Source organism: Calonectris borealis, unplaced genomic scaffold (genome assembly GCF_964195595.1).
Source record: "Calonectris borealis unplaced genomic scaffold, bCalBor7.hap1.2 HAP1_SCAFFOLD_66, whole genome shotgun sequence".
Lineage (NCBI taxonomy): Eukaryota > Metazoa > Chordata > Aves > Procellariiformes > Procellariidae > Calonectris > Calonectris borealis.
The window spans coordinates 340,888-365,448 of NW_027441471.1; the positions used below are offsets into that span (position 1 = coordinate 340,888).

Genomic DNA, 24,561 nt, shown 5'->3' on the forward strand with positions numbered 1-24,561 from the left:
AATACAGTTAACTCTTGGGATCCCCCTGTCACTCCAGAAATACAAATGGGTTCTGCCCCTTTAGAGCTTGATGGCATCAGGGTACACTGTGCACCAGTGTCTACGAGAGCCTTATACTCCTGTGGGTCTGATGTGCCAGGCCATCGAATCCACACAGTCCAGTAAACCCGGTTGTCCCTTTCCTCCACCTGGCCGGAGGCAGGGCCCCTCTAATCCTGGCCATAATATCTGTTTCTCACTTCTTGCAAACGCGAGTCAAGAATTTCTTCATTACAATTACAATCCAAAGTAAGATCAGCCTTTCTACTGTTTCTGGGGAACTGTTCACTGGAAACTGAACCGTCGTGAGACAGGTTTTTCCTGAAAACCAGAGCAGCATTTTTCGTGGGAGAACCCCCTTGTGTCATTGTTTTTCCTTGCAACTTACATACCCGTGCCTCTAGGTTCAAGGTAGGTTTTCCATCCCACTTCCTCATGTCCTCTCCATGGTCACGCAGGTAAAACCACAGGGGGCCCCGTCATGTGTACTTTCTATATCCTCTCTCTTGAGCAGAAGAACGCTGACTCCAAATGGCTGAGATACTGGTCCGTACAGGTGGAGAATAAGACATATCCTCTTTGAGTTGCTGGACCTCCCGGGACAGTTTCTCCGCAGCCGAGACAAGGGAGGAGGAGACAGTTTCTTCGTATTCCCGGAGTCTGCCAACCACGTCATCCACCATTGGTGCTTCTTCCTCTTTCCAGGACAGTACAATTGGCACACGATGCTGGTGCGCTCCGTACCAACTTGCGCCACATGGGTCGCGCGCACTGGACTTCATCTGGATCTTTGGGCGTTTGGTCATTTTCCAGGTCACTATAAACCACCTCCAGCACACCTAATTCTCTCGGGTACTGGATACCTCTCTCCATAGTGGTCCATTTGCCTAGGCGATATAGAACATCTTCCTTGAAGGGATACCTTTCCTTCATGCCTGACAGCAGTCGCCTCCAGAGGCTGAGGGCTTGTGCCCCTTTTCCAATCGCTTTGTCAATGCCCCCTTCCCTGGAAAGTGATCCCAGCTGTTTGGCTTCCTTCCCCTCTAATTCCAGGCTACTGGCCCCATTATCTCTCTGTCTAAAACTGTTCTTGTATGGAAATCCCTTGTGAAAGGTGGACCACGTTAGATCTGCTTGGACGTAGCATACAGCTGGGGAGAAAGTTTTAAAGTTTATTAAATTGTGTCATGTTTAACTTTTGTTTGTTGGCAATGAAGAGAAACCTTTCTGTGCCTGTGGGCAGCCCAGTTCTCTAAGGAAAGCAGGGGGGAGCTGGTGTAGAGGAGCTGTAACACCCAGCTGCAGTGGAGAAGTCTGGTGTGAAGAAAAGTGATGCAAGTCCCAGGTGGCCGATGAGGGAATGGGTGGGCTTGGGGAGGTGAGGAGCAAGGTTGTCCATACAGACCTCAAGGGACTGCTTTTCCTTCCTTTCCAGACCTCCCTAGGAGACAGCTTGGATCTATAGCCCTTCTTCAGGAGGTTGAAAAATGAGACAAAGTAACCTTAAGAAGCAGAACTGATTTTTTATTAAGTACTCACTGAACTCTTCCTCTTAACCTCCCTCACTGAAACATCTCTAATCAGCTGTACAAGACATGAAGACCTGAACAAAAGTGTAGGAACAGCAAGGCACATGAGAGCTTTCTGCATCGTAATGAGCCCCAAGGTGCCTTTGGTGCTGAGCCCATGAACCTGAGATGTTGAGAGGAGATGACCTCTCCAGAAGTCAAAGTCAGAAGCAAAACCCAAAGTACCTTGAAGCATTAAGGGGTCCTACTGAGGGCCATTACTGAGAAAGCCTCCCTGTGGGCTCGTTACAGCAGAAAACTGGCAGCAGTGCTGACGGGCAGGCAAAGGCAGAGTGCAAGTGGCTCTGATGCTTTGTCAAGACTTGATGTGTTTTTCAAGGCAAACACCAAGCCCTGACCCCCAGCCCTTGGGAAGGGAGATCGTGTCCCTCACGTGTGACTCTGGGCTCTTCCTGGTTTGGTGGGATGTGGGATGTGCGATGCCGAGTGAAGGACAATGGTATCGCACTGCTTGGCCTCTCTGCCAGGGTGCAAGGAGGTAAGGAGGCTCCGGTGGCATGAGGACAATGTGTCTTCTCACAGGCCTTGGTGGCAGAGGCATCAGCCATAGCCAAGGGGACCAAGGCCTCAGTTCTGTCAGGGACTTGCCAGCACCCTTGGCCACCTCTACCGCAGGCTGTCCTACACTTTCCCATGCCTATGCCTCTTTCTCTTCACGCTGTAGACACCCTGCTTCCCCCGCCACAGCATCTTCCTACCTGTACTGATGTCTCTCTGTCCCCACCGGCGACTGTTCCTTGAAACAGACTCTGTTCCTCATCCAGACTCCCTCTGGGTGACCTGTTGCACCACAGCACTACCCTTGCAGTGACGTTTCTTTCTTCCTCATGGCCAGTCTGTACCTCTCAAACTCCAGTTTTTGAGGGTTTTCCTTTCTCATGCTCTTTCCCAGGTGCCACCACCTCTGAAAGCAACTTTCAAGCTATCATGGCCTACATGATACTGCACTCCCCAGATCTTCCGATTCACTAGGCCAAAGAAGCCCAGGTCTCTCAATCTCTCCCCACATGGCCCCTAACCCCACCTTGCAGACCTCCTCTGCGTCATCTCCAGTTTCTCGCCATTCCTCCAGAATGGGGAGCCCCACACTGGGGCACACTATTCCAGATGTGGCCACACCAGTGCTGAGTCAAGACGGACGACAACTCCCCTCATCTGGGTGGTCACGCTCCTCCCAGTGCAGCCCAATATGCACATGGCTATATTCCTGTTTAGCACCACCGGCTGCTATGGCATCCCTTGTAATGCCCAGGCCCTTTTCTTTGAGGTTGCTCTTCAGCCAGTCAAGTCTGAGCCTGCCTCGATGAGGACATCTAGTTAAATGAACTTGCAAGCCAAGATAGGTGTTACCATGGTGACCATCCCAGAAACACCACATGAGGGTACAAAGCGAGACAAACCATGTCTGATGAGGAAAGGGTAACCAGAGGTGGACTGTTTGCATGGAAGGGCATGAGCACGATCAACGGGAAGACCTTGGGAGGGGCAAAAGAGGGCAAAAGAAAATGGAAGGTGAAGCCCTTCACCTGCAAAAGACTGAACTGGAGTGGGACAAGAAAGCTGAGATTGATCTGACCATATTTACACCTGACCTACTTCCATGGTCATGGGGAACTGGAGGGCTTTCCCTAAAATCATCAAGAGAAATGCCATAGTGCATGGAAACACAGAAACGTTCAGGCTGCAAGTGACCTCAGGAGGTTTCTAGTCCAACCTCCTGCTCACAGCAGGGTCACCTGTGGGGTCAACCCAGGTTGCACAGGCCTTTATTCACGTTGGGCTTCAAACCCTCCCAAGATGGAGATGGCACCTACTCTCTGGGAAACCTCATTGATCGTTGGCCCTCATGATCCCATCGTGCACAACAGTGAAGAGCCTGATTCTTGTGGATTACCTCCTGGTAGGTGTGGGCAGGCTGTTCTACGGTCTCCCCAAAGCCTTCTTTTCCACTGAGTCAACAAATCCAGCTTTCTCAAACTTCCACAGAAGAAAGTCAATGTTACGCATTTGACCTGAGTGTCCTGAGATGTTTAAGGCTCTTCCAATCCTGCTGGATTCTCTTGAAACTCGAAAGACTTCAGGGTTGTTAGAATATCGTCACCCTCCTGCTATAGCTCTGTGCATAGAATCATAGAATCATAGAATAGTTTGGGTTGGAAGGGAACTTTAAAGGTCATCTAGTCCAACCCCCCTGCCGTGGGCAGGGACATCTTCAGCTAGAGCAGGTTGCTCAGAGCATCGTCCAACCTGGCCTTGAATGTTTCCACAGATGGGGCATCTACCACTTCTCTGGGCAACCTGTGCCAGTGTTTCACCACCCTCATTGTAAAAAAGTTCTGCCTTATATCTAGTCTGAAACTACACTCTTTTAGTTTAAAACCGTTTCCCCTTGTCCTGTCGCTACACGGCCTCCTAAAAAGTCTCTCCCCATCTTTCTTACAAGCCCCCTTCAAGTACTGAAAGGCTGCAATCAGGTCTCCCCAAAGCCGCCTCTTCTCCAGGCTGAATAACCCCAGCTCTCTCAGCCTTTCTTCACAGCAGAGGCATTCCATCCCCCTGACCATTTTTGTGGCCCTCCTCTGGACCCACTCCACAGCTCCATGTCTTTCCTGGGCCGAGGGCTCCAGAGCTGGACGCAGCGCTCCAGGTGGGGTCTCACCAGAGCAGAATGGAGGGGCAGAATCCCCTCCCTTGACCTGCTGGCCACGCTGCTTTTGATGCAGCCCAGGATACGATTGGCCTTCTGGGCTGCGAGGGCACATTGCTGGCTCATGTCCAGCTTTTCCTCCACCAGGACCCCCAAGTCCTTCTTGGCAGGGCTGCTCTCAATCCCTTCATCCCCCCGCCTGTATTGAGACCGGGGATTGACCCTGTCTTGTGGAACCTCCTGAGCTTCACACAGGCCCACTTCTCCAGCTTGTCCAGGTCCCTCTGGATGGCATCCTGTCCCTCAGGTGTGTCAACTGTACCACTCAGTTTGGTGTCATCTGCAAACTTGCTGAGGGTGCACTCAATCCCACTGTCTATGTCATTGATGAAGATATTAAAAAGTACTGGTCCCAGTAGGGACCCCTGTGGGACACCACTTGCCACCGATCTCCCTCTGGATATTAAGCCGTTGGCCACTACCCTCTGGATTGAAATGTTATAGAAATTTGTATTTAGTCACATTAAGGCTTTTTTTTTTTTCCCTTGATACTGATATTTTTAGAGAAATCACACAAACACCTGAAGGATTATTGAAGGATTTTTGACAGAGGCCATCTCAGGCCAAGGGAAGGATGGTTTGGGCACTGTCCTGGGATTTGGGAAACTGAAACATCTCCCCTCTCCCCAACACCCTGCCCTCCTCAGTGAGCTGTGTGAGAAACCCTGCCAACGAGGTCTGAACTTACAGTCGTGTAGGTAACTTATGTCTAACTGCAGCCAATGATGTCCTGCCAGCTCGGGATTTGAGCTTCCGTCTGAGTCGAAAGCATTTCAGTTCACATTACCTCCATCTTCCCTCTGACACTGGCTGTTGTGTGACACAACTCTCCTGGCTCTCCAGGCAGAATGGGCAGAAGGTTGATGCCTGAAACAGAACTTCTGCCCTTGCTGGACACGGGAATGCAGCAGGCTCGAGCCAAGAGACCCAAGAAACCCAGCTTCCCAGAGGACCAGAGAAGGAGAACATCCCACAGGCTGTGGGACTTTCTCTTTACTGACACAGAATTTGTGAGTTCAGACGCTACAGCTTCACCTATTTTTCTCTCTCTCACAGGACATCGAAAGAGAGGTCACACTTCCCTGGACAAAATGCTTAGGTGTTCCCAGGAATCTCAGGAGGCATGGCATAGTGATTGGTGGGTTCAAGGAGCTGGTCCAATGCCTCATCTGCATTTCTGCACTGGTGGCATCACTGCCGGGCTCATGTGCAGACTGTGCACAGGGATGCTGACATTAATTGAGCAACCTGCTTGGACTTGGGAGCTGGCCCTGCTTGGAACCAAAGGTAGGACTGGAGACCTCCTGAGGACAGAGCAATTCCACCCTGAATTGTGCCAGGAGCCAGAGCTGTAGACACCCTCACTTCCAGCTGGTGCACACTGCAAGGCACAAGGGCATGGAAGAGATGGTGGGAAAAGGGACTACTGGGGGTCTCGGGTCAAGGCTCCCACCAAAGGCTAGGGAATCACCAACTGCGGGTCAGGTCAGCTGTGACTTTGTAGAGTTGAAACCTGAAAACCTCCAAACATGGAGAGCACAGAGAGTCTCTGGGTGTCCTGCTGCACTGCAGCATCACCCTCCTAGCCAGTTTTTCCTGAGGCCCAGTCTGAAGCCCCCAGGAAGAAGCCTTGTGGCTGTTGTCTCTGCCATAGCATCTGCCATTTCAGAAGAGCTTGGCTCCACCACCGCTCCAGGCAGGTGTCGCCTGCTTTTAGACTGCCCTGTGCCTCCCCTTCAGCAGACTAAAGAGGCCCAGTTGCCTCAGCCTCTCCACACAGCTCATGTGCTTTAGGCTCCTAAGCCCATGGTAACAGCCTTCCTCCGGACCTTCTCCAGTTTCTCCATCCTCCGTTCAAGAGGGAAACCCATGGGCTCCTAGGGCATCCACCAGAACTTCCATGCCCTTCTCCTCAGAACAATCCTCAGCCAGTCAGGTCCAGACGGTGCTTATGCACGAGGTTCTTCTGACCCAGTGCAGACTTTGCCCCCTTCACCTTTAAAACTTCAGGAGGTTTCTGTTGGCCATGTCCCCATGTGTGTCAAGGTCCCTCTGGACTGAAACTCCAACATGTCAGCAGTTAAGGTTTGTGGGCCAGTGTCTCAAACAAGACAACAAGATGGGGAACTGCAGGGCGCTACAAGGACTGAAAGAGAATGATGTGCTTAACTGAGTTGCTACCCAAGGTTGAAAACTTCCACAGCAACCACCTCAGAAATATCAAAAGAGGGAACAAAACAAGAAATGCACGGCCAATGGGGAAAGGTTTCAGAGGGTAGGCTGTTCTTTTTGGAGGGCATTAGGACAATAAAAGGGAAGCACTTGTAATATCAAGGAATGAAGAGAGAAGCAAATGATGCCATTGGCCTTCGTTGGTGATGGCTCCCGTTTTGCCTAATGAAATCCAAGGACCACCAGAGCCTTTCCCGCGAGCTGCTACCCAGCACCACAGCCCTTGGCCTCTCTCATTGCAGGGGATTGGTGCACGTCAAGGCAGGACTTCAGGTTTGTCTTTACTGGACATCGTGATGTTATTTATGCAAATCCCTCTGGCCTGTCTTTGTCCTTCACGATGGCAGGCCTGCCATCCAGTGCAGTGTCTGCTCTCCTCAATATGGTGTCCATCTACAAATGCTACTCGCTCATATTCTCCAGGTCATTAAAAACAAGATAAAGAGGACAGGTGGCAGGACAGACCCCTGCAGGACCCTACTAGCTCGATGCCTCCAGGCAGAGTACCACGCATTGATCACGTCCCTCTGAGCCCGACCATCCATCTGGTTATTTACCTATCTACTTATCCACCCATGCAGACCATAATGTCCGAAATTGGGCACAAGAATATTGTGGGGGGTGATGTTGAAAACTTCACTGACTTCCAGGTTAAAAGACAACCACTGGTCTCCCTGTGTCCTGCAGTCCTGTCCTTTCATCACAGAAAGCAAAGAGGGTGGCGAGAGACAAGCTAAATCCAGTAAGTCCAGTCACCTTCTCTTTCAGACCCCCAGAAATGGGATCTGAGGGAACACGATCTGGGGCACAGCCTTCCGCTCCTCTGCACATCCTTGGGGCTTTTTTGAAAGGTGCGTGCAAGGTTTGGGTGCTGCGAGTCATCAGGGAATCCCCACAGACACCACCACCTTTGAAAGATGATGGAGAGTGGCTTCACTGTGACATTGGGCTGCTCTCTCAGCTCCCTGGGATGCCACCCCTCCTGTCCCCTCGACTGGTAAGGATTGCGTTGGCTCAAGTGATCCCTGACTTGATCCCCATGCACCGCTGCTTGATCTCCTCCGGAGTCCTGCCCTGAGTCCCAGAGGCCTGGCAGACCTTGCTGGGGAAGACTGAGGCAAAGAGGACACACAGAATCTCAGATCTATCTGCTCCTGCTCTCACCACATTCAGCAGTGGCCACACAGCACCTTTGTTTCTTCTTTAACTGTTCCTGAAGCAGTGAACGCTCCTGATGGTGCCCTGCAATGGCCTTTCAAGTTCAGAGGGAGTTTCGATCTGGAGCCTTGCTGAGCTTGGAGGATGCTGTCCTTGAAGAGCAGCTGTCCTGAGCTCTGCAACCATGTCACAGCTCTGTCTCCTCAGGAGCAGCTCCAGCTCTTCCTGCCTGTGGCCCTGGCTGAGGCCATTGCTGCACGTTTGGGCTGAAGCCCTGCAGCTGTGGAAGCAGGCAAGCTCGTCCCTGCCCCAAGAAAACCTGGTCCCAAGCGCCCAAGACCCCCTGTGTGCAAAGGCTTTGCTTCAGAGCAGAGACATGGCATGGACAACAGAGAGCTGAATGTCTTTCGAGCCCTAGGACTACAAAGCCACACTGAAATGCCTATTTCATTCACGTGAGGATATCCCCCAGCTTGGAGAAATTAGGTCTTTGATTGTCACCTTCCTGGGAGTCCTGTCTAATGCTGGGACAAAGAAAGGGGTTTCTCATGGCCAAGTCTTTTCCTGAGAGAAGTAAGTGTCTCTGTGCAGCTGAGGGAGGGAAGATCAGGGATGACTTCAGGCTGTTTCCCAGCAGGTTCCCCTGGAGCCCCAGGGACCCCTCGAGGGAGCTGCGAGGGGCAGAGCAAGTGCTGCCTTGGGCTGGTCCTCTCCTGCTGAGCTGGTCCGGGCTCCTGGAAGGAGGGAGCTCCTGGTAAGTGGGCAGTGCTGCAGAGAGACAGTTCTGCCCAGGAGCATCTCCTCTGCAAAGCGCAGCAGGGCTGAGGGCACTGCCTGCAGGCAGCGAGGGGAGGGAGCGAGGCAGAGAGAGCGTAAAGGCAGTCTGGAGTGGGAGGATGCTGAGAGCTCACTGCGCGGAAAGATCTTCACAGCCCTCTACATGGTAAGTGCCTGGGTGCAGGACAATGTAGCTGCTGTTCCTGGAGGGATATCCAAAAGCTGGTACATGCCACAGCAACTATGATCTTTCAGGAGGACTCTCACAGCTTCCCTGCTGTAGAGGAGGAGGACGTGCTGCAGAGCAGGGCTTCCCTGCTGCACCGTCAGAAGGAGAGGGCATGACGGCTGCCTTCTCCCGGGCACTGCTCCAGGGTGTGAAGGCGTGTGTGCAGGCAGGGGTGGCCAGGGCTCTCCTTCCGAGCAGGGTCCCTGTGCTGCAGGGGGCTGTGCACCAGGGCAGGGACTCTGCCGCCTGCCAGGGTCAGCACTTAGCCTGCCCGGGGAGCTCCCCATGACGCTGTGGGGAGAAGCTGTGGGTGGAAGGATTGAGCCCCGGCAGGGCAGGGTCCTTCTGCTGTCCAGAGGGTGCAGCGTGGGTCAGGGCTGCTCAGGCTTCTCCATCACCCAGAGGACATTTGCAGAGGGTCATGTTAAAGATGGGTGTCGAGGTAGGGGATTACCTGAAAGGGAAGAAGTGTGTGCTTTGAGTTTTCTCCCCTGGGTTGTCTGGGTGTGCAGTGGGAGATGGGAATTGATTGCTCTGCTCTGGAGTAGGCAATGAGACCCCAGTTCTCGTTAGGACTTGCCTGAGCTGCTCCTTAGCCCCTGCACACACCGAGATGTCCTTGGGCAGTGCCCTGCTGCCAGGAGGTGTCTGCAGGGCAGAGCTGAGCACGCAGCAGGGCGGATGGGCTCTGTGAGCATGAAGAGGGAGGAGCCGTGAGGGCAGAGAAACAGGTCCTGGCCCAGAAGAGCTCCAGGCAGCAGAGCCATGGGCAGCGAGGAAGAGAGAACTGCTCCCAGAAAGGCCATGGCAGGAGGGGTTCAGGCACCTCCCTGCCATCCCCTGCAGTGCAGATGCTTTCCCTGGAGCAACCCCCTGCTCTCCTCACTCACACAGCAGAGCCTCTGCCCTTCATGTCATGGACACTTGGCCATGAGTTGCCTTCCCAGCAGCCTGACCACCAAAGAGGAGAAAAACTCAAGTCTCTGACTGCGTCTCCCTCCCCTGCCTCCCTTGGCAGGGGAACTTTGGCACGTTCTCCTCTTCTCCCTGCCGCCCTTGTTCTTACTGTGACACTCACTGCTGTGGGGGGTGAGGATTCAAGTGCAGCTCAGACACCAACGCTGTGTCTACTGTCATGCCTGTATGTCCGTGGAGGAAAAGCATCCAACTCGCACCCTGTTAACCTTTGGGGCTCTGGGTACTGCAGGGTGTGCGGCTGGCACACATCTCACCCTCCTTCCAGGACACAGGAGATTTAGGAGAGTTGAGTCTTTCCTTGGGAGGTCCTGCTGGGCTGCAGGCTGCCCTCCAGTAGGGCAAAGCTCTCCCGGGGCATCTCTATGTCATGCAGGAGCCCCATGGAGAAGACTCCTCGGTGCTAAGGCCATTGAAATGCTGCTGGGTAGCTGTATGTGGGCAGCTGTGAGGAGCCCTGTGTGTCCGTGGTTGGGAGGGAAGAGCTGAGATCCTCCTCAGGTACAATGGGGTGAGGGCTTTGGAGATGTGCACTCAGAACGTAGATTCCTCTGCTCCCAGCAGTGTCCGGTTTCTTTTGGGGGGAACACGCGAGTGCCAGAGTCCTCCAGCTGAAAGAGCTGCCAGCACAGGGCAGCTGAGCTCAGGGCTGATGGACAGAGCGGCTGTCCTCACTCTGCACTGAGGGACAGTCCCTTTGCCTCTCAGGACCCACACGAGTTCACTTGCAGTGCAGCAGAAATGCCCAGGATTTCTGCATTAGAAACACTGCTCAGCTGTGGTGGGGCAACCAGACCAGAAGGCACAAACCAAAACCCCACAGCTCTGCTCTGCAGGCAGGTGAGTTGGCAGCAACAATGCTGAGAAGCTCTTTGATATCACGAGTGGATTTAATCTGAGATCACCCCGTGTTCCTGTTTCCCTATTGCTGTGGGGCAGGACTGACTCCTCCAGAGCCCACAGTAGAGCCTGCGGCTCCCTGGGGCACCCTCAGCCAGCACCAACCAGAGCTCGTGCAAGGGACCTGCCAAAGGTCTTCCTGAATGGAGAGAGACACTTTGGGGGGGTCCTATGAGAAATGGCTTTGATTTTGCTCAGAGCAGTTTCTCCTAACTTATCACTGTCTTTTCCCTCTTGGACGGTCCCCCATGCCCAGAGGCAGCAGATGCCCAACACCAGCTCCATCACCCACTTCCTCCTCCTGGCCTTCGCAGACACACGGGAGCTGCAGCTCTTGCACTTCTGGCTCTTCCTGGGCATCTACCTGGCTGCCCTGCTGGGCAACGGCCTCATCATCACCGCCATAGCCTGCGACCACCGCCTCCACACCCCCATGTACTTCTTCCTCCTCAACCTCTCCATCCTTGACCTGGGCTGCATCTCCACCACTGTTCCCAAAACCATGGCCAGTTCCCTCTGGGACACCAGGGCCATCTCCTACTCAGGATGTGCTGCCCAGCTCTTTCTTTTTGCCTTCTTTTTAGGAGCAGAGTATTATATTCTCACCATCATGGCCTATGACCGCTATGTTGCCATCTGCCAACCCCTGCACTACGGGACCCTCCTGGGCAGCAGAGCTTGTGTCCTCATGGCAGCAGCTGCCTGGGGCAGTGGGTTTATCATTGCTCTGCTGCACACTGCCAATACATTTTCATTGCCCCTCTGCAAGGGCAATGCTGTGGACCAGTTCTTCTGTGAAATTCCCCCACTCCTCAAGCTCTCCTGCTCACGTGCCTACCTCAGCGAAATTGTGCTTCTAGTGGTTACTTTTTCTTTAGGATTTGGGTGTTTTGTGTTCATTGTGGTGTCCTATGTGCAGATCTTCAGGGCTGTGCTGAGGATCCCCTCTGAGCAGGGGTGGCACAAAGCCTTTTCCACGTGCCTCCCTCATCTGGCCGTGGTCTCCCTGTTTGCCAGCACTGTCGTGTTTGCTAACCTGAAACCCCCCTCCATCTCCACCATATCCCTGGATCTGGTGGTGAGTGTTCTGTACTCAATGATACCTCCAGCAGTCAACCCCCTCATCTACAGCATGAGGAACAAGGAACTCAAGAATGCCCTCAAGAACCTGATTCGAGAAGTAGTATTTCAGCAGAAATAAGCTGCCCATCTCTCTTCACAAGGTTTTTCCAAGTGATCTCAGGCAACTTGTGTCATTTGGGCATTGTACTGGTTATAATTGTGTTTGTTCGGAAATGTTTGCTTTCATCCTCCTTCTCAAGAGGCTGAAGCCAGTCTGTCTGGCCCAAAGGCCGTCTCTCAATGAATTTATCACTGCGCTACTGCTGGCCTCCTTTGTGGCATGTCTGTAAATAAAGGGGATTGCCTGCGTGCAGCGTGTGCAGCTTGGGCTCTTCTTTCCACAGAGGAGTGCAGAATACGCTCAGGGAATTGCAGGCTAAAAGGCCCTGCTGTTGGGCTTGGGTGCTGCATTGGCTTAGGGGGACAAGGGCATGGCTTGATGTGTGAGGGAATGAGGGCTGGGGTGAGCCTTCACTTTACTGGTGCCCAATGCCATGGAGATCCTGGACGGTCAAAAGACATCTGCCTGAGGCTCTCTCACATATGGCAGGGCTGGTCAAAGATGCCTGACCTCCTGACAGGGGATCTGAACCCACCAGGAGAGCACAGGGCATCTCTGGGTCACTGGGTTCCTCGGGGTAGGAAGTGAATGGAGGTTTCCAGAACTTCCCCAAAAGTGGAGTCACCCAAAGGAAAAGGGCTAACCTGAAGGATGCACAGCCCAATGGGGCTCTGCAATGCCAGAGAGGCAGCGGAGACACAGCAGGCACGAGGAAGGCAGCCTGAAGAGTGCTTCACATCATCTTCAGTGAGGAGCCATGGGCTGGATCCAGTGACAGACCTGAACACATCCTGAAAGAGCGGAAAGGCCCTGTGATTTCTCGGAGTATCACAGCCCCAGGCCATGGGAGAAAGCTGTCCGGGGCAGTGATGCCAGTCTGGCCAGATCTGCTTCACTCCCGCACCAGCATGGCCAGGATGGAGTCAGCCCATGGTGCCAGGGCAGCTCTGCAGAGCAGCAGCACCAGCTCCGGGCCCTGTGGGCACCTCAGGGGAGGGAGCCAGCAACAACTGGCCAGGCCAGCACGGACACACTCCCCTGGGGAAAGGCTCTCTGTGGAGCAGGGGTTTCCCTGGAGAAGAGTGGAGCACCACACGTGGGTCAGAAAGAAGGCAAGAAGCAGGAGAAAGAGGTTTTTCTGTTCACCAGCTTGGGGCAGCTCCTATGCCACTGGACCTGGGGGTGGGCGTGGCACAGGCTGTGTGGGGGCTCTTCTGGAAAGGACACAACAGCACCCCAAGAGTGACGGAACCAATTCCTTGGGCCATTGCTGTCCTCGAGCCCTGGGAGTGATGGGGAGGATGAGAGCCCCTCCCCACCCCCAGGAGCTTCTGGGTCCTTCCGAGAGGCTGGGGCTGTGGTGGGAGTGCCCAGAGCTCTGCAGCACCCTGCAGCAGGCACTGCTGTGGGGCAAGCCCAGGCTGAGACTCACATGGAGCCTGCTGCCAACCAGCACCCCCAGACCCCTTTCTGCAGAGCTGCTCTCCAGCCACTCCCCTCCCACTCTGTACTTGTGTCCGGAGCTTTACTCCGTCCCGGGTGCAGATCCCGGCATTTGGACTCCTTGAATGTCATGCCCTTCATGATGACTGCTCAATGCTCCAACCTAGCCAGATCCCTTGGCAAGGCCTCTCGTCCCTCGAGAGAGTCAACAGCACCTCCCAGTTTGGGATCATCAGCAAACTTGCTGACAATGGATTCCACTCCTGCCTCCAGATCATTGAGAAATACATTGAACATTGATAAATGTATAGAACTGGCCCCAGGATGGAGCCGTGAGGAACACCACTGGTGACCAGCTGCCAGCCAGATGCAGCCCCGGTCACTGCGACACTTTGAGCCCTGCCGTCCAGCCAGTTCTTCACCCGTGAGTGCTCTGGGAATCCCCTCATCCCACGGCTGGACAACTTGCCCAGAAGGATGCTGTGAGGGACGGTATCAAAAGCCTTACCGACATCCAGAAAAACTGCATCCACCGCCTTCCCTTCATCCACGAGGCAGGTGACCTTATCATAGAAGGGTATCAGATTGGTTACACAGGACCTTCCCTTTGTGAACCCATGCTGACTGTGCCTGATGATTGCATTGTCCTTTAAATGCCTTTCCATGGCACCCACAATCCTGGAATCCTACAATATCTCAAGTTGGAAGGCACCCATAAGCATCATCGAGTCCAACTCCCTGCTCCTGACAGCACTACCAAAAACTAAACCATATGACTTTCAGAAATCTAAACAAATTGGTAAATATCAATTTTTATACAAAAACACCCCCAGTGCTATGAAGATTCCCTCCATGGCACTGAACTATATCTGTCACTCTTTTCTAGTGGCACTAAGAAAACAGAAACAACCTCTAAAATCTTGCTGCAGGGCAGGTCAGAATCGGATGTTGCTTATGGAAAATTTTGTAACAGCCATATCTAAAACTCTGTATTGCTTTATCTGGAATAAACACCTCTCCTCCTTCAGTAAGTTACGTCATCTCCTTTGGAGCAGGTTTCCTCTCTTTGTACCTAACGTACAACCTTGCAACTGGCATGTTGTGCATCAGAAGAGATCAGCTTTGGTACCATATTCATCTGCATATATATATACGTATTGATTGATCTAGAACTTTTTACGCATTTACAATTACTAACAAGTATAATCTGTGGTTAAGTTGTTTTAGTATTTGTAGGAACTTGACTAACTCTTTGTACAGCTGTCAAATTGATTAATGTTTAGGCACTGCTGAACACTCTTGCTGCTAAACACCCTTAACCCTTTAGTCATAAACCGTTGCCCAGGTCTGAGACTAAGGGTAGATCCTAGGCCGCACCTAGACTCCTCTCTGAGAAGGAGTTTAGAGAGCAAGGGGGTCTACTCTGAACCTCGTGACTCAACGGAAGGGCCTCCTTATTCCTTTTGTAACTGACATAAACCGTTGTCCAAGTCTGAGACTAAGATTGGGTCCAGTCGGATCTTCTCTGAACCTCGTGACTCAACGGGAGGGTCCCCCTGACCCTTTTATCCTCAATCTCTGTACAAATCACTCCAAGACAATTCTGAAACGATTTTTCCCTGTGTATACTTAATCCATGTAATGAGAGTGAACATTGCCATTGAATTCTGTTAAGTCACGTTTCTATAAATTTCTATTAAAATCACCCTTTGCCAATACCTTTGCCAGTGATTCTTTACGCGGCCTTAAAACCACTCATTCGTGACAAATACATCATAAACTGAAACATTCCATACTCCTTTCATGTCATTGAACCATTTTTCTGTACAGATTTATGCCTATTTTTAAAAGCCAGTGATTTCACTGATGCTGCTAAAATTCCTGCAGAACAGCTGGTTCTTGCCTTGGAACTCTCCCTTCTCCTCTCTACGTACAGTAGCAGAGAAGTCTTGAGGGCATGCATTCACTTCCCAAAATTTTTTAAATAATCAATTGTCATGGTTTAACCCCAGCCATCAACTGAGCCCCACACAGCCGTCACTCACTTTTCCTCACACCAGACTTCTCCACTGAGGTCTGCAGCTGGGTGTTACAGCTCCTTTGCACCAGCTCCCCTCTGCTTTCCTTAGAGAACTGGGCTGCCCACAGGCACAGAAAGGTTTCTCTTCATTGCCGACAAACAAAAGTTAAACATGACACAATTTAATAAACTTTAAACCTCTCTCCCCAGCTGTATGCTACGTCCAAGCAGATCTAATGTGGTCCACCTTTCACAAGGGATTTCTGTTCAAGAACAGTTTTAGACAGAGAGATAAGAAAGGGCAGGCATAAACACAATTCAGGTGTTGACTAAAGAGTTAATTAGACTCCTGAAAGATGGGGCAAGTTTCTAACTCCCTGAAGCTCAAAGCAGACACCAGACAGTTGAGAGGCATCTGAATGACCAAAGAGCAGGTGGAGGAGGAAACCTGAGAGCAAAGCAAAGGGCACATCCAGACAGTTTGCTGACAAGATGTCCTTAGACATGGCCATTGAATCAGGAGAGGTGGAAACACCTGAATGACGGGGGAGATGAAATAATAGACAGAGCAGTGGTACTACAAGAACAGGGGAAGATCAATATTTCTTCTCCTGCCCTGCGAACACTTCCAGGAAATTCCTATTGTGTCATGGTGGGAAAACGTTGCCATTTCTTAAAAGTACTCCAATGATTTGGCTGATGAAAATGTGCTTGTATTTTTTTTTAAATGTTTAAAAAAAAAAAGAATTGTGGACCTTTCCAGGCAGACACCAGTTGTCTGACCATAAACAGGCAGTGCCACTTCCAGGGGCCCCAGTGTAGCTGAGTGCTGGCCTGGGATCGGCATCTATCACAGAGAACCTGTGGGAGACCAGAGCACCTTCAAGCTGCAGGTGGAGGCTGGGCAAGGGTTCCCAGGGCATCTACACTGGCACCAGGTGTCTGTGTCCCCGTAGCTGAAGACATTTGTGTCCTACATCCATTCCCAGTTCTGGAAAACACTTTGCTTTTCAAAAAAAGGAAATCCCCCCAAAGACTGGAAGAAAGCTGAAAAGTGTGTTGACACCTTTCTTTGCTTTGGATCTTTAGCTTCACTTCTTCTTACTTTCATTTTCATTGACATTAACGGACATGTGACAGGCCTACAGGCATTAAACCAAGGTCATGTGGTGTCTTGCACACAGCCCCGTGCCCCCCAAAACCTTCCCTGCCCAGGACTCCTCAATCTTGGCACAGAGTGAGTCACACTGAGGTGTCGACCTCTCTGCACTGGTTCACATGTTGGTTTAGAAGGTCGCTTACAGCACAGGAGGATTCATGCCCCATTGACACCTGCTCTGCTGCAGTGAGAAACAGGGCCCAACTTCACAGGATCATAAGAGAACTGAGGTTGAAGGGACCTCAGGAAGTCTGCAGGCCAACCTGTCAGAAACAGGGTCAGACCACGTTCCTCAAGGCTTGATTGAGATTGAAAACCCCTAAGGACAGAGACTGCACTACCTGTCTGGGTGACCTGTTCCAGCACTTGGCTGAGCTCATGGGGAAAACAGTTTGCCTTATCTCCTGGCTGAACCTCTCCTCTTTCACCTTCCTCCCACTGTCTTTTGTCCTCCCACCATGCACCATGGTGAAGAGTCTGGCTCTGTATTCTCCATAACGTCCTCGTAGGTACTGGCAGGCTGGGATGAGGTCCCCCTCAGCATTCCCTTCTCGAGGCTGCACAAGCCCAGCTCCCTCAGCCTCTCCTCACCAGCAAAGCGCTCCAGTCCCTGGCTGTCCTGAGGGCCCTTCGCTAACCCCACTCCAGCTTGCCAATATCTTTCCTGAATTGGGGATCTGAAGTCTGGATGGAGTATTCCAGAGAATCCCTTCCCTCAATCTCCTGGCCATGTTCTGGTCATCCAGCCCAGGATGCTGGTGGCCTCCCTTGCAGCCAGGGCACACGGCTGCCTCCTCTCCAGCTCCCTGCCCACAAAGACCTTTCCCACAGGGCTGCTCCCAGCCTGGCAGCCCCCAGCCTGTGCCATTGCCTGGGTGAGTCCCCTGCAGGGGCACAAACTGCCATTTGTCCTCCTGGGATTCCATGAAGTTCCTGCCAATACGTGCTCTCCTCCTCCTTGAACCTCTTCACTGAGCACAGAGGCCTGGGAGACCTTTTCAGTAGAGACTCAGGCAAAGGCGGCCTTGAGTCCCTCAGCCCCATTGGTGTCTGCTGTTTATTAGGTCACCGTCCTCGTTCAGCAGCAGCCCTGCATTGCCCTTGTTCAGCCTCGGTCTCTAACACAGCAGTTGAAGCTCTTCTCTTTGCTCTTGACTTTTCTTGCAGCCACCAACTCCAGGTGGTCACCCCCCGGCAGCTGCTTCACTGCCCCTGGCAGTGCCCTGTCCTGTGCCGGCCCAGCCCCGCTGTCCCACACATGGTCCCACGGTCCCAATGTGCAGGCACAGCATGGGAAAGGGTGTATTGAGGGTGAGGAACAGTTTCTCTCGCATGATGCCCATGACACTCCTTTGTGCCCTGTCCCCCTGCTGTTCCTCCTACTTGAGACAGCCTCCCCCAGGTCCTGGAACCTACCCAGGCCTATGCGCATCCCATGGGGGGTTTCGCAGACATCCCTGCTCCGGGGCCTGGCAGGGTCTGGAGGAGGAGAGAGGTCGAGCAGGGCTGGCCATTCCCCCAGGGCAGGCACTGAGCCCAGCAGGAGGAGGGAAATGGCCGTGCAGCAAAACTCACCCATAAACCTGTGGAGAGCGGCCAGGGTTGGAAGAGGCCGAATAGGGAGGCCACCAGTGAAAGCTCGCTCCAGGCCCATTCCCTAACACATTGCCCCATGCCCTCCTCCCCTCAGCCCATGGAGAACCCAAGCACAGCAGCACGGCCTCATGGGGCCAATTTCTTCAGCCTGTTCCTGACCTCAGCTTTGGAAGAAGAGCCCAACCTCCAGACACCGGCACTGAGGAAACCCCCTTTTATTAAAGAGATGTGACATGGGAGGCCAGCTGTACCTTTGGGCCAGACACATGTGCAAAGACCTCTGGGTCAGTCAGACTGGCTTCGTGCCTGTGGAGAAGTGGAGTGCATGCAGACATTCCTGGAGAAACAGAATTATCACAGGTAAATGCCCAAAGCACAGGAGGTTCCCCAGCTACATTGGAAATCACTTGCAAAGAGACGGGGGCAGATTACTGCTGCTGAGAGACCACGGATTGAATCAGCCTTTTCAGTGCGTCCTTGAGCTCCTGGTTCCTCATGCTGTAGATGAGGGGGTTCACTGCTGGAGGAACCACTGAGTACAGAACTGTCACCATGAGATCCAGGGATGGGGAGGACATGGAGGGAGGCTTCAGGTAGGCAAACATGGCAGTGCTGATAAAGAGGGAGACCACGGCCAGGTGAGGGAGGCACGTGGAAAAGGCTTTGTGCCGCCCCTGCTCAGAGGGGATCCACGGCACAGCCCTGAAGATCTGCACATAGGAAAGCACGATGAACACAAAACACACAAAACCTAAAGAAAGACTAACCACAAGAAGCCAAACTTCTCTGAGGTAGGAGTGTGAGCAGGAGAGCTTGAGGATCTGGGGGATTTCACAGAAGAACTGGTCCACAGCATTGCCCTTGCAGAGGGGTAGTGAAAATGTATTGGCAGTGTGGAGGATAGAATTGAGAAACCCACTGCTCCAGGCAGCTGGTGCCATGTGGACACAAGCTCTGCTGCCCAGGAGGGTGCCGTAGTGCAGGGGTTGGCAGATGGCAACATAGCGGTCATAGGCCATGACAGTCAGAACACAATACTCTGCTACTACCAAGAAGGCAAACAGAAAGAGCTGGGCAGCACATCCCGAGTAAGAGATGTCCCTGGTGTCCCACAGGGAATTGGCCATGGATTTGGGGACAGTGGTGGAGATGCAGCCCAGGTCAAGGACAGAGAGGTTGAGGAGGAAGAAGTACATGGGGGTGTGGAGGCGGTGGTCGCAGGCTATGGCGGTGATGATGAGGCCGTTGCCCAGCAGGGCAGCCAGGTAGATGCCCAGGAAGAGCCAGAAGTGCAAGAGCTGCAGCTCCCGCGTGTCTGCGAAGGCCAGGAGGAGGAACTGGGTGATGGAGCTGGTGTTGGACATCTGCTGCCTCTGGGCATGGGGTCCTGTTCTTAAAGGAAGAGTCAATGAAGAGTTAGGGGAGATTTCTCTGAGCAAAATCAGAGCCTTTCTCTTAGACCTTCACCCTGCTACACTCCCCCCATCCCCCTTTCCTTTTCCAGGAGACCTTCCTTCAGCTCCATGGCTGCAGCTCTGTGCTGGCCGAGCGTGCCGTGAGGAGCAGGGCCTCTGCCCGCTGGCTGCTGAGGAGTCAGCCCTGCTCTGCAGCAGTGGGTTCATGGGAACGGTGGGGTCAGGGTCAGTCCTGGTGTTCGACTTTGTCAGATGAAACCGCTCCTAACGCAGAAGGGCTTCTCAGCCTCTGCACCCCCAGTGCTGAGGAACGGGGACAGCAGAAGGCAGTTTGAGAGGTGTGGGGTTTTAAAGCTCCCCCATCTCACCTGGGGAGTTTTCTTGGATGTCAGAAACCCTCAGCATTTCTGCTGCCCTCAGGGAGAACGAGTCCTGCCAGGCAAGAGGATTGCCTGTGGCTTAGTGCAGAGGGAGGGCAGCTGGTCTGTCCCTCCGACTTGTTCCGGGCTGCTGTGGGCTTGTTCTTCATGAGATGGAGGGTGATCACCCTCTTGTGTTACCCTGAAAAACAAGCAGGCACTACTGAGCCCAGAGGGATCCAGTGCAGACCGCTAAACGTCTCACCCTTTCTCAAGGTCTCAGCACCCCACCCCTAGCCCAGGACACTCACGCCTCATTGCACCAACCCAACAGCATTTCCTCCATTGTAGCACCTCTGCGCTTCTCCATGGGGCTTTCAGATAACAAAAGGGTGCTAGGGGACAGGCTTGCATTCTGGAGGGCAACTCACAGCTGGGAAGGAAACCTCAAGGAGGCAGCCAAGTGTCCTAACGAGATCATCTGATTAAGGGAAACCCAGCTTATTCTCCAGCCCCACAGACTGCATTGCCCACAGCCCCACAGGTGAGAGGAAAGCTGGGACCCTTGTTCCCATGGGCACACCTGCATGAAAGGACCCCCAAGATCAGCCTGTGACTCTGCAGCTGAAACTCCACCTCCCCAGAGAGCCTGGCAGCCAGAAGGAAACAACAACAACAGGAACAGAGACAAGTGGAGAAAGAAGCAAATGCCCAGCGAGGGTCTGGCTGAGAGGGGCCAGGCCAGAGGCAGCCGTGCGCTCAGGACAGCGTTCCCCTGAGCCAGCTCTGCAGCCACCTCCCAGGCACCACCATTGCCGGGCAGCTGCTCTCAGCCCCTGTGCTCTGCAGAGGAAAATGGACACGTGGCTGGAGAGCTGCCCCACAGCTCTGCTGGAGCTCTGCCTGCAGAGGAGGTGGTTCACGCCTTGGAGCCCACAGCCCTGAGGGCAGAGGCTTGGCTGGGTGGGAGAGGAGGCACGGGGACTTGCTCAGAGGAAGGGGTCTGGTTGGAGGGGTGAGACAGGGTTTTCTGAATTCTCCCTCCCACCACATTTCTGGTTTTCGTTTCCTCTCATTCCCTGATCATCTCCTTGCTGCCTGGAGATTTTCCTCCTGGTGGCTGTTTCCCTGTGCCAGGTCTTTCCCTGTCAGCGCTCACAGAGCCCATCCCAACCTCTGTGCACTCACCTTAGCCCTACAGAAACCTGCCTGTTTGCAGGGCACTGGCTGGGCGCATGTTCCTCTTTGCAGGCAGAAAAAAGGACAGGTCAGACTAAGCCTGATGGGTCCAGCAGAGGTAATGCTGGTGCTGTGCGTAGGCAGAGGAGAGGCTGAAAACACGTTAGGAGGCTCCTGGAAGACCTACTGATCACTCACAGTTACCGTTCAGGAGTGTCAGTGACTTGTCAAAATTGAGACCTCCTTTATCATTCATCCCCTCCCATCCCCCAAGAGTAGGAAATTGAAAAGACAGACTCAGGATAAGTTCCTTATCTTTAGAGTAATCCTTGTGTTGACCTTCTCCTTGAAAGCTCCTCTTGGAAATATTCTGGGAGTGAGCTGAAGCTCTGAGCAGCCCTGACCCACACAGCACCCTCTCAACAGCAGAAGGACCCTGCCTCGCTCTCTCTGCCTTGCTCCCTCCCCTCGGTGCCTGCAGGCAGTGCCCTCAGCCCTGCTGCGCTTTGCAGAGGAGCTGCTCCTGGGCAGAGCTGTCTCTCTGCAGCACTGCCCACTTGCCAGGAGCTCCCTCCTTCCAGGAGCCCAGCCCAGCTCAGCAGCAGAGGACCAGCCCAAGGCACCACTTGCTCTGCCCCTTGCGGCTCCCTCGAGGGGTCCCTGGGGCTCCAGGGGAACCTGCTGGGAAACAGCCTGAAGTCATCCCTGATCTTCCCTCCCTCAGCTGCGCAGAGACACTTCTTTCCACCAAGGTCATTTCCCTTCCCAGAGTCACATGTAGGTCCTCTAATCACTTCTCCTTGTCTCAGCATTAGAGAGGACACCCAGACAGTGACAGGGAGGCATTTCCTTTACCCCTGCTGAGGGAAGGGGTCCAGCAGAGTCAATCGAGGCATCTCATCCTGGGTGTGCAGTCCCAGGGCTGGAAGGGGTCTCAGATCACTCCCCTGGAGACCACAAAGCCACAGGAGGAGGGGTTCCTCTTGCCTCAGTTCAGGTGGGCACAAAATGGGCACCTGCATGGGAGCTCCTTCTCTCAGCTGCCATGGCAATCATGGGGGTGGCTACCAGGAGGGAGCTGCTCAGCCACCAACACCTGGCGACCTTTGGGGTTCAGGAGGGGGTCCAAGCTATGTGAGGTGACTGCAAGCTCTAAGGGAGCAGTTCCTAGAGACAGGGCAGCATCTGGGGGCATCTTCTTGGAGACCGATGGGAAGTTAAATTGGCCAGGTGGAATGACGGCAGATGTCCATATGTAGGACAACTGAACCTGTAGCTATTCCCCATGTACGGGGCAGCCTATAGAGGTATTCAGCTGGCCAAATGGAGTCATGCAGCACAGGGAGAGCTCTCTTTCTCTTCACCATCAACTGCATTTCCTACATGTCCTGCGAGTATCATGGCAGCTTTGTCGAGTGCATCCCCTGCGCTCCAATTGTCTAAGCTACTTCAGGGCAGCTGAATCTTCATTTAATATCCACCTAGAGGCCTGCAGTGCTACGTGAGATGCCAGGGCTCTGCAGCTGACGTGGACAGCACAGGTCCTACACAGGACCCCTGTCCCCATTCAAACCAGCTGTGTGACAGGCATCACGCACGGCATCTCAGACAGATTCGGTGCCGTTGGGCCAATGACTGAACTGCACCACTGTGCTGACCTAAGGCTGTGCCCTTCTCTTTCCAGTAGATGCAGGGCAGCGCATGAATACGAAGCGCATCACATCAGGGTCTCCACTCATGGGCATTCCCTCTCAAACTCTGCTGGTTCTTCTCTCCCCCATCGTTTAACCACCCCTCGATGTCACAGTCACGGGTCAGGCCAATGATTTTCACTGTGCCAGTACCACAGGATGTCCACTCCCAAGGACACTCTCAATATCACCTCTTCCTTCCTGAGATCCGCTTCACCTCCACCGCAGGCGCTCAGGGCTGCAGAGACACCACAGAGAGCAAAGCCCTCTCCTGCTTGGACTGCACAGCCCAGCTCTGTTTCTCTCTGGCCTTGGGGACAGCAGGGTTTGTCTTCCTTGTGGGCACCTCATCTCTTCTTCACATTGCCACCTGCCATCCACTGCAGCATGGCTGTGCTCTGAGGCAAAGCCTTTGCACACACAAGGTCTTGGGTGCTTGGTAGCAGGTTTTCCTGTTGCAAGTCTGCTCTCAACCCCAATGTTAGTGGTTAATGAGGACGCATAAATCTGTACGTTGGATGTAAAGATGGTTTATGCATGTGGCATAAGTTTTAAGTGTTGGTAAGAGGGGATGTCAGGAATGAGAAATACATAACAAAGGATTTTCGGAAGATGTGTAAACGTGTCAAATTACGTGGGACCGGAGCGTGACACAGATGGTATGGAATACGAGGTAGAGATTGTCCTGGGTCTGGCTGGGGAGGAGTTAACTTTCCTCCTAGCAGCCCATCGGGTGCCGTGCTCTGCAGTGGTTGCTCGAAGGGTGTTGACAACGCACCCCTGTTTTGGCTGTTACTGAGCAGTACTCGCACAGCACGAAGGCTGTCTCTCCAACCCCACCACCCGCAAAGGCCAGGAGGCTGGGGGTAGGCAAGAGGTCGGGAGGGGACATAACCAAGAGAGCTGACCCAAACTGATCAAAAGGATATTCCATACCATATGACGTCAGGATCAGCAATAAAAGAGGAGAGAAAGGGAGGGGTGAGGGGCATTCATAATAATGACATTTTTCTTCCGAAGCAACCGCTAGGCACACTGAGGCCATGCTTCCCAGGAATTGGCTGGGCATCTGCCTGACAATGGGAAGGAGGGAATAAATCTCTTCTTCCTTTGCTTCCGTGGGTGACCTTTGCTTTTCTCATTCAACTGCCTTTGTCTCAAGCCACAAGCTTGTCCATCTTATTTTCTCCCCCATCTTGCTGAGGAGAGGGAGAGAGAGAGCGACTGCTTGGAGGTTTAGCTGCATGCCAGGTCCACCCATCACTCTACCTTAGACTTCCGTACATACACGTAGATCTTGGGTTCGCTTTCCTGATGCAGCAATAGTGTATGCTGATGTTTGTAGTCTTTCCCTATGTTTGAGGGGTATGCGATGATGGATGGGCCATCAGTGACCTCTACCAGCTGTTGTGTGGATGACTTTATGTAGAGAAAATGCCCGAAAGAAGTGGCTTGGAGAATCACACTGCTGCACCTGGATTTCTTCTTCTGGGATTTTCTGTTCACACCGACCTGCAGAGCTTGCGCTTCACAGGCTTCCTGATCATCTGCTGCATGGTCCTCATAGGGAATGGCTTCATCGTGCTTACCATTGTGGTGGAGTCAAGCCTCCACAGCACCGTGTACTTCTTCCTGAGGACTTTCTCCTTCCCAAAGATCTGCTCTACATTAATCACACTGCCAAAAACGCTGGTGGGCTTCCTGAAGGAATCCAGCAGGATCTGCTTCCGTGGATGTGCTGCCCAGCTGTATTTCCTGGTTTTGCTGGTAGGCACCAAAAGCCTTCTCCTGGCTTCCCTGGCCTATGACCATTATGTAGCCATCTGTGACCTCCTGCACTATAGCCTCATCATGAAAGGGGGGTTCTGCGTCACATGGTAGTGGGGTCACAGGCGGCTGTCATACCAGTC

At 53.2% G+C, this 24,561-nt stretch overlaps 2 protein-coding genes across 2 annotated transcripts; one reads left to right on the plus strand and one right to left on the minus strand.

Moving 5' to 3' along the window:
- The first annotated feature begins 10,871 nt into the window (after positions 1-10,871).
- On the plus strand, positions 10,872-11,807 carry LOC142076558 (olfactory receptor 14C36-like). Its single transcript, XM_075138852.1, has one exon. The coding sequence runs from the start codon at positions 10,872-10,874 to the stop codon at positions 11,805-11,807; it is 936 nt and encodes a 311-aa protein (XP_074994953.1).
- Positions 11,808-18,435: 6,628 nt separating this feature from the next.
- LOC142076594 (olfactory receptor 14C36-like) lies at positions 18,436-24,231 on the minus strand. The gene is made up of 2 exons (XM_075138887.1): positions 24,164-24,231; positions 18,436-19,438 (listed from the first exon to the last, which is right to left on the minus strand). Exons 1-2 carry the CDS (start codon positions 24,229-24,231, stop codon positions 18,436-18,438), a joined length of 1,071 nt encoding a protein of 356 aa, XP_074994988.1.
- Between the last annotated feature and the right edge of the window lie 330 nt (positions 24,232-24,561).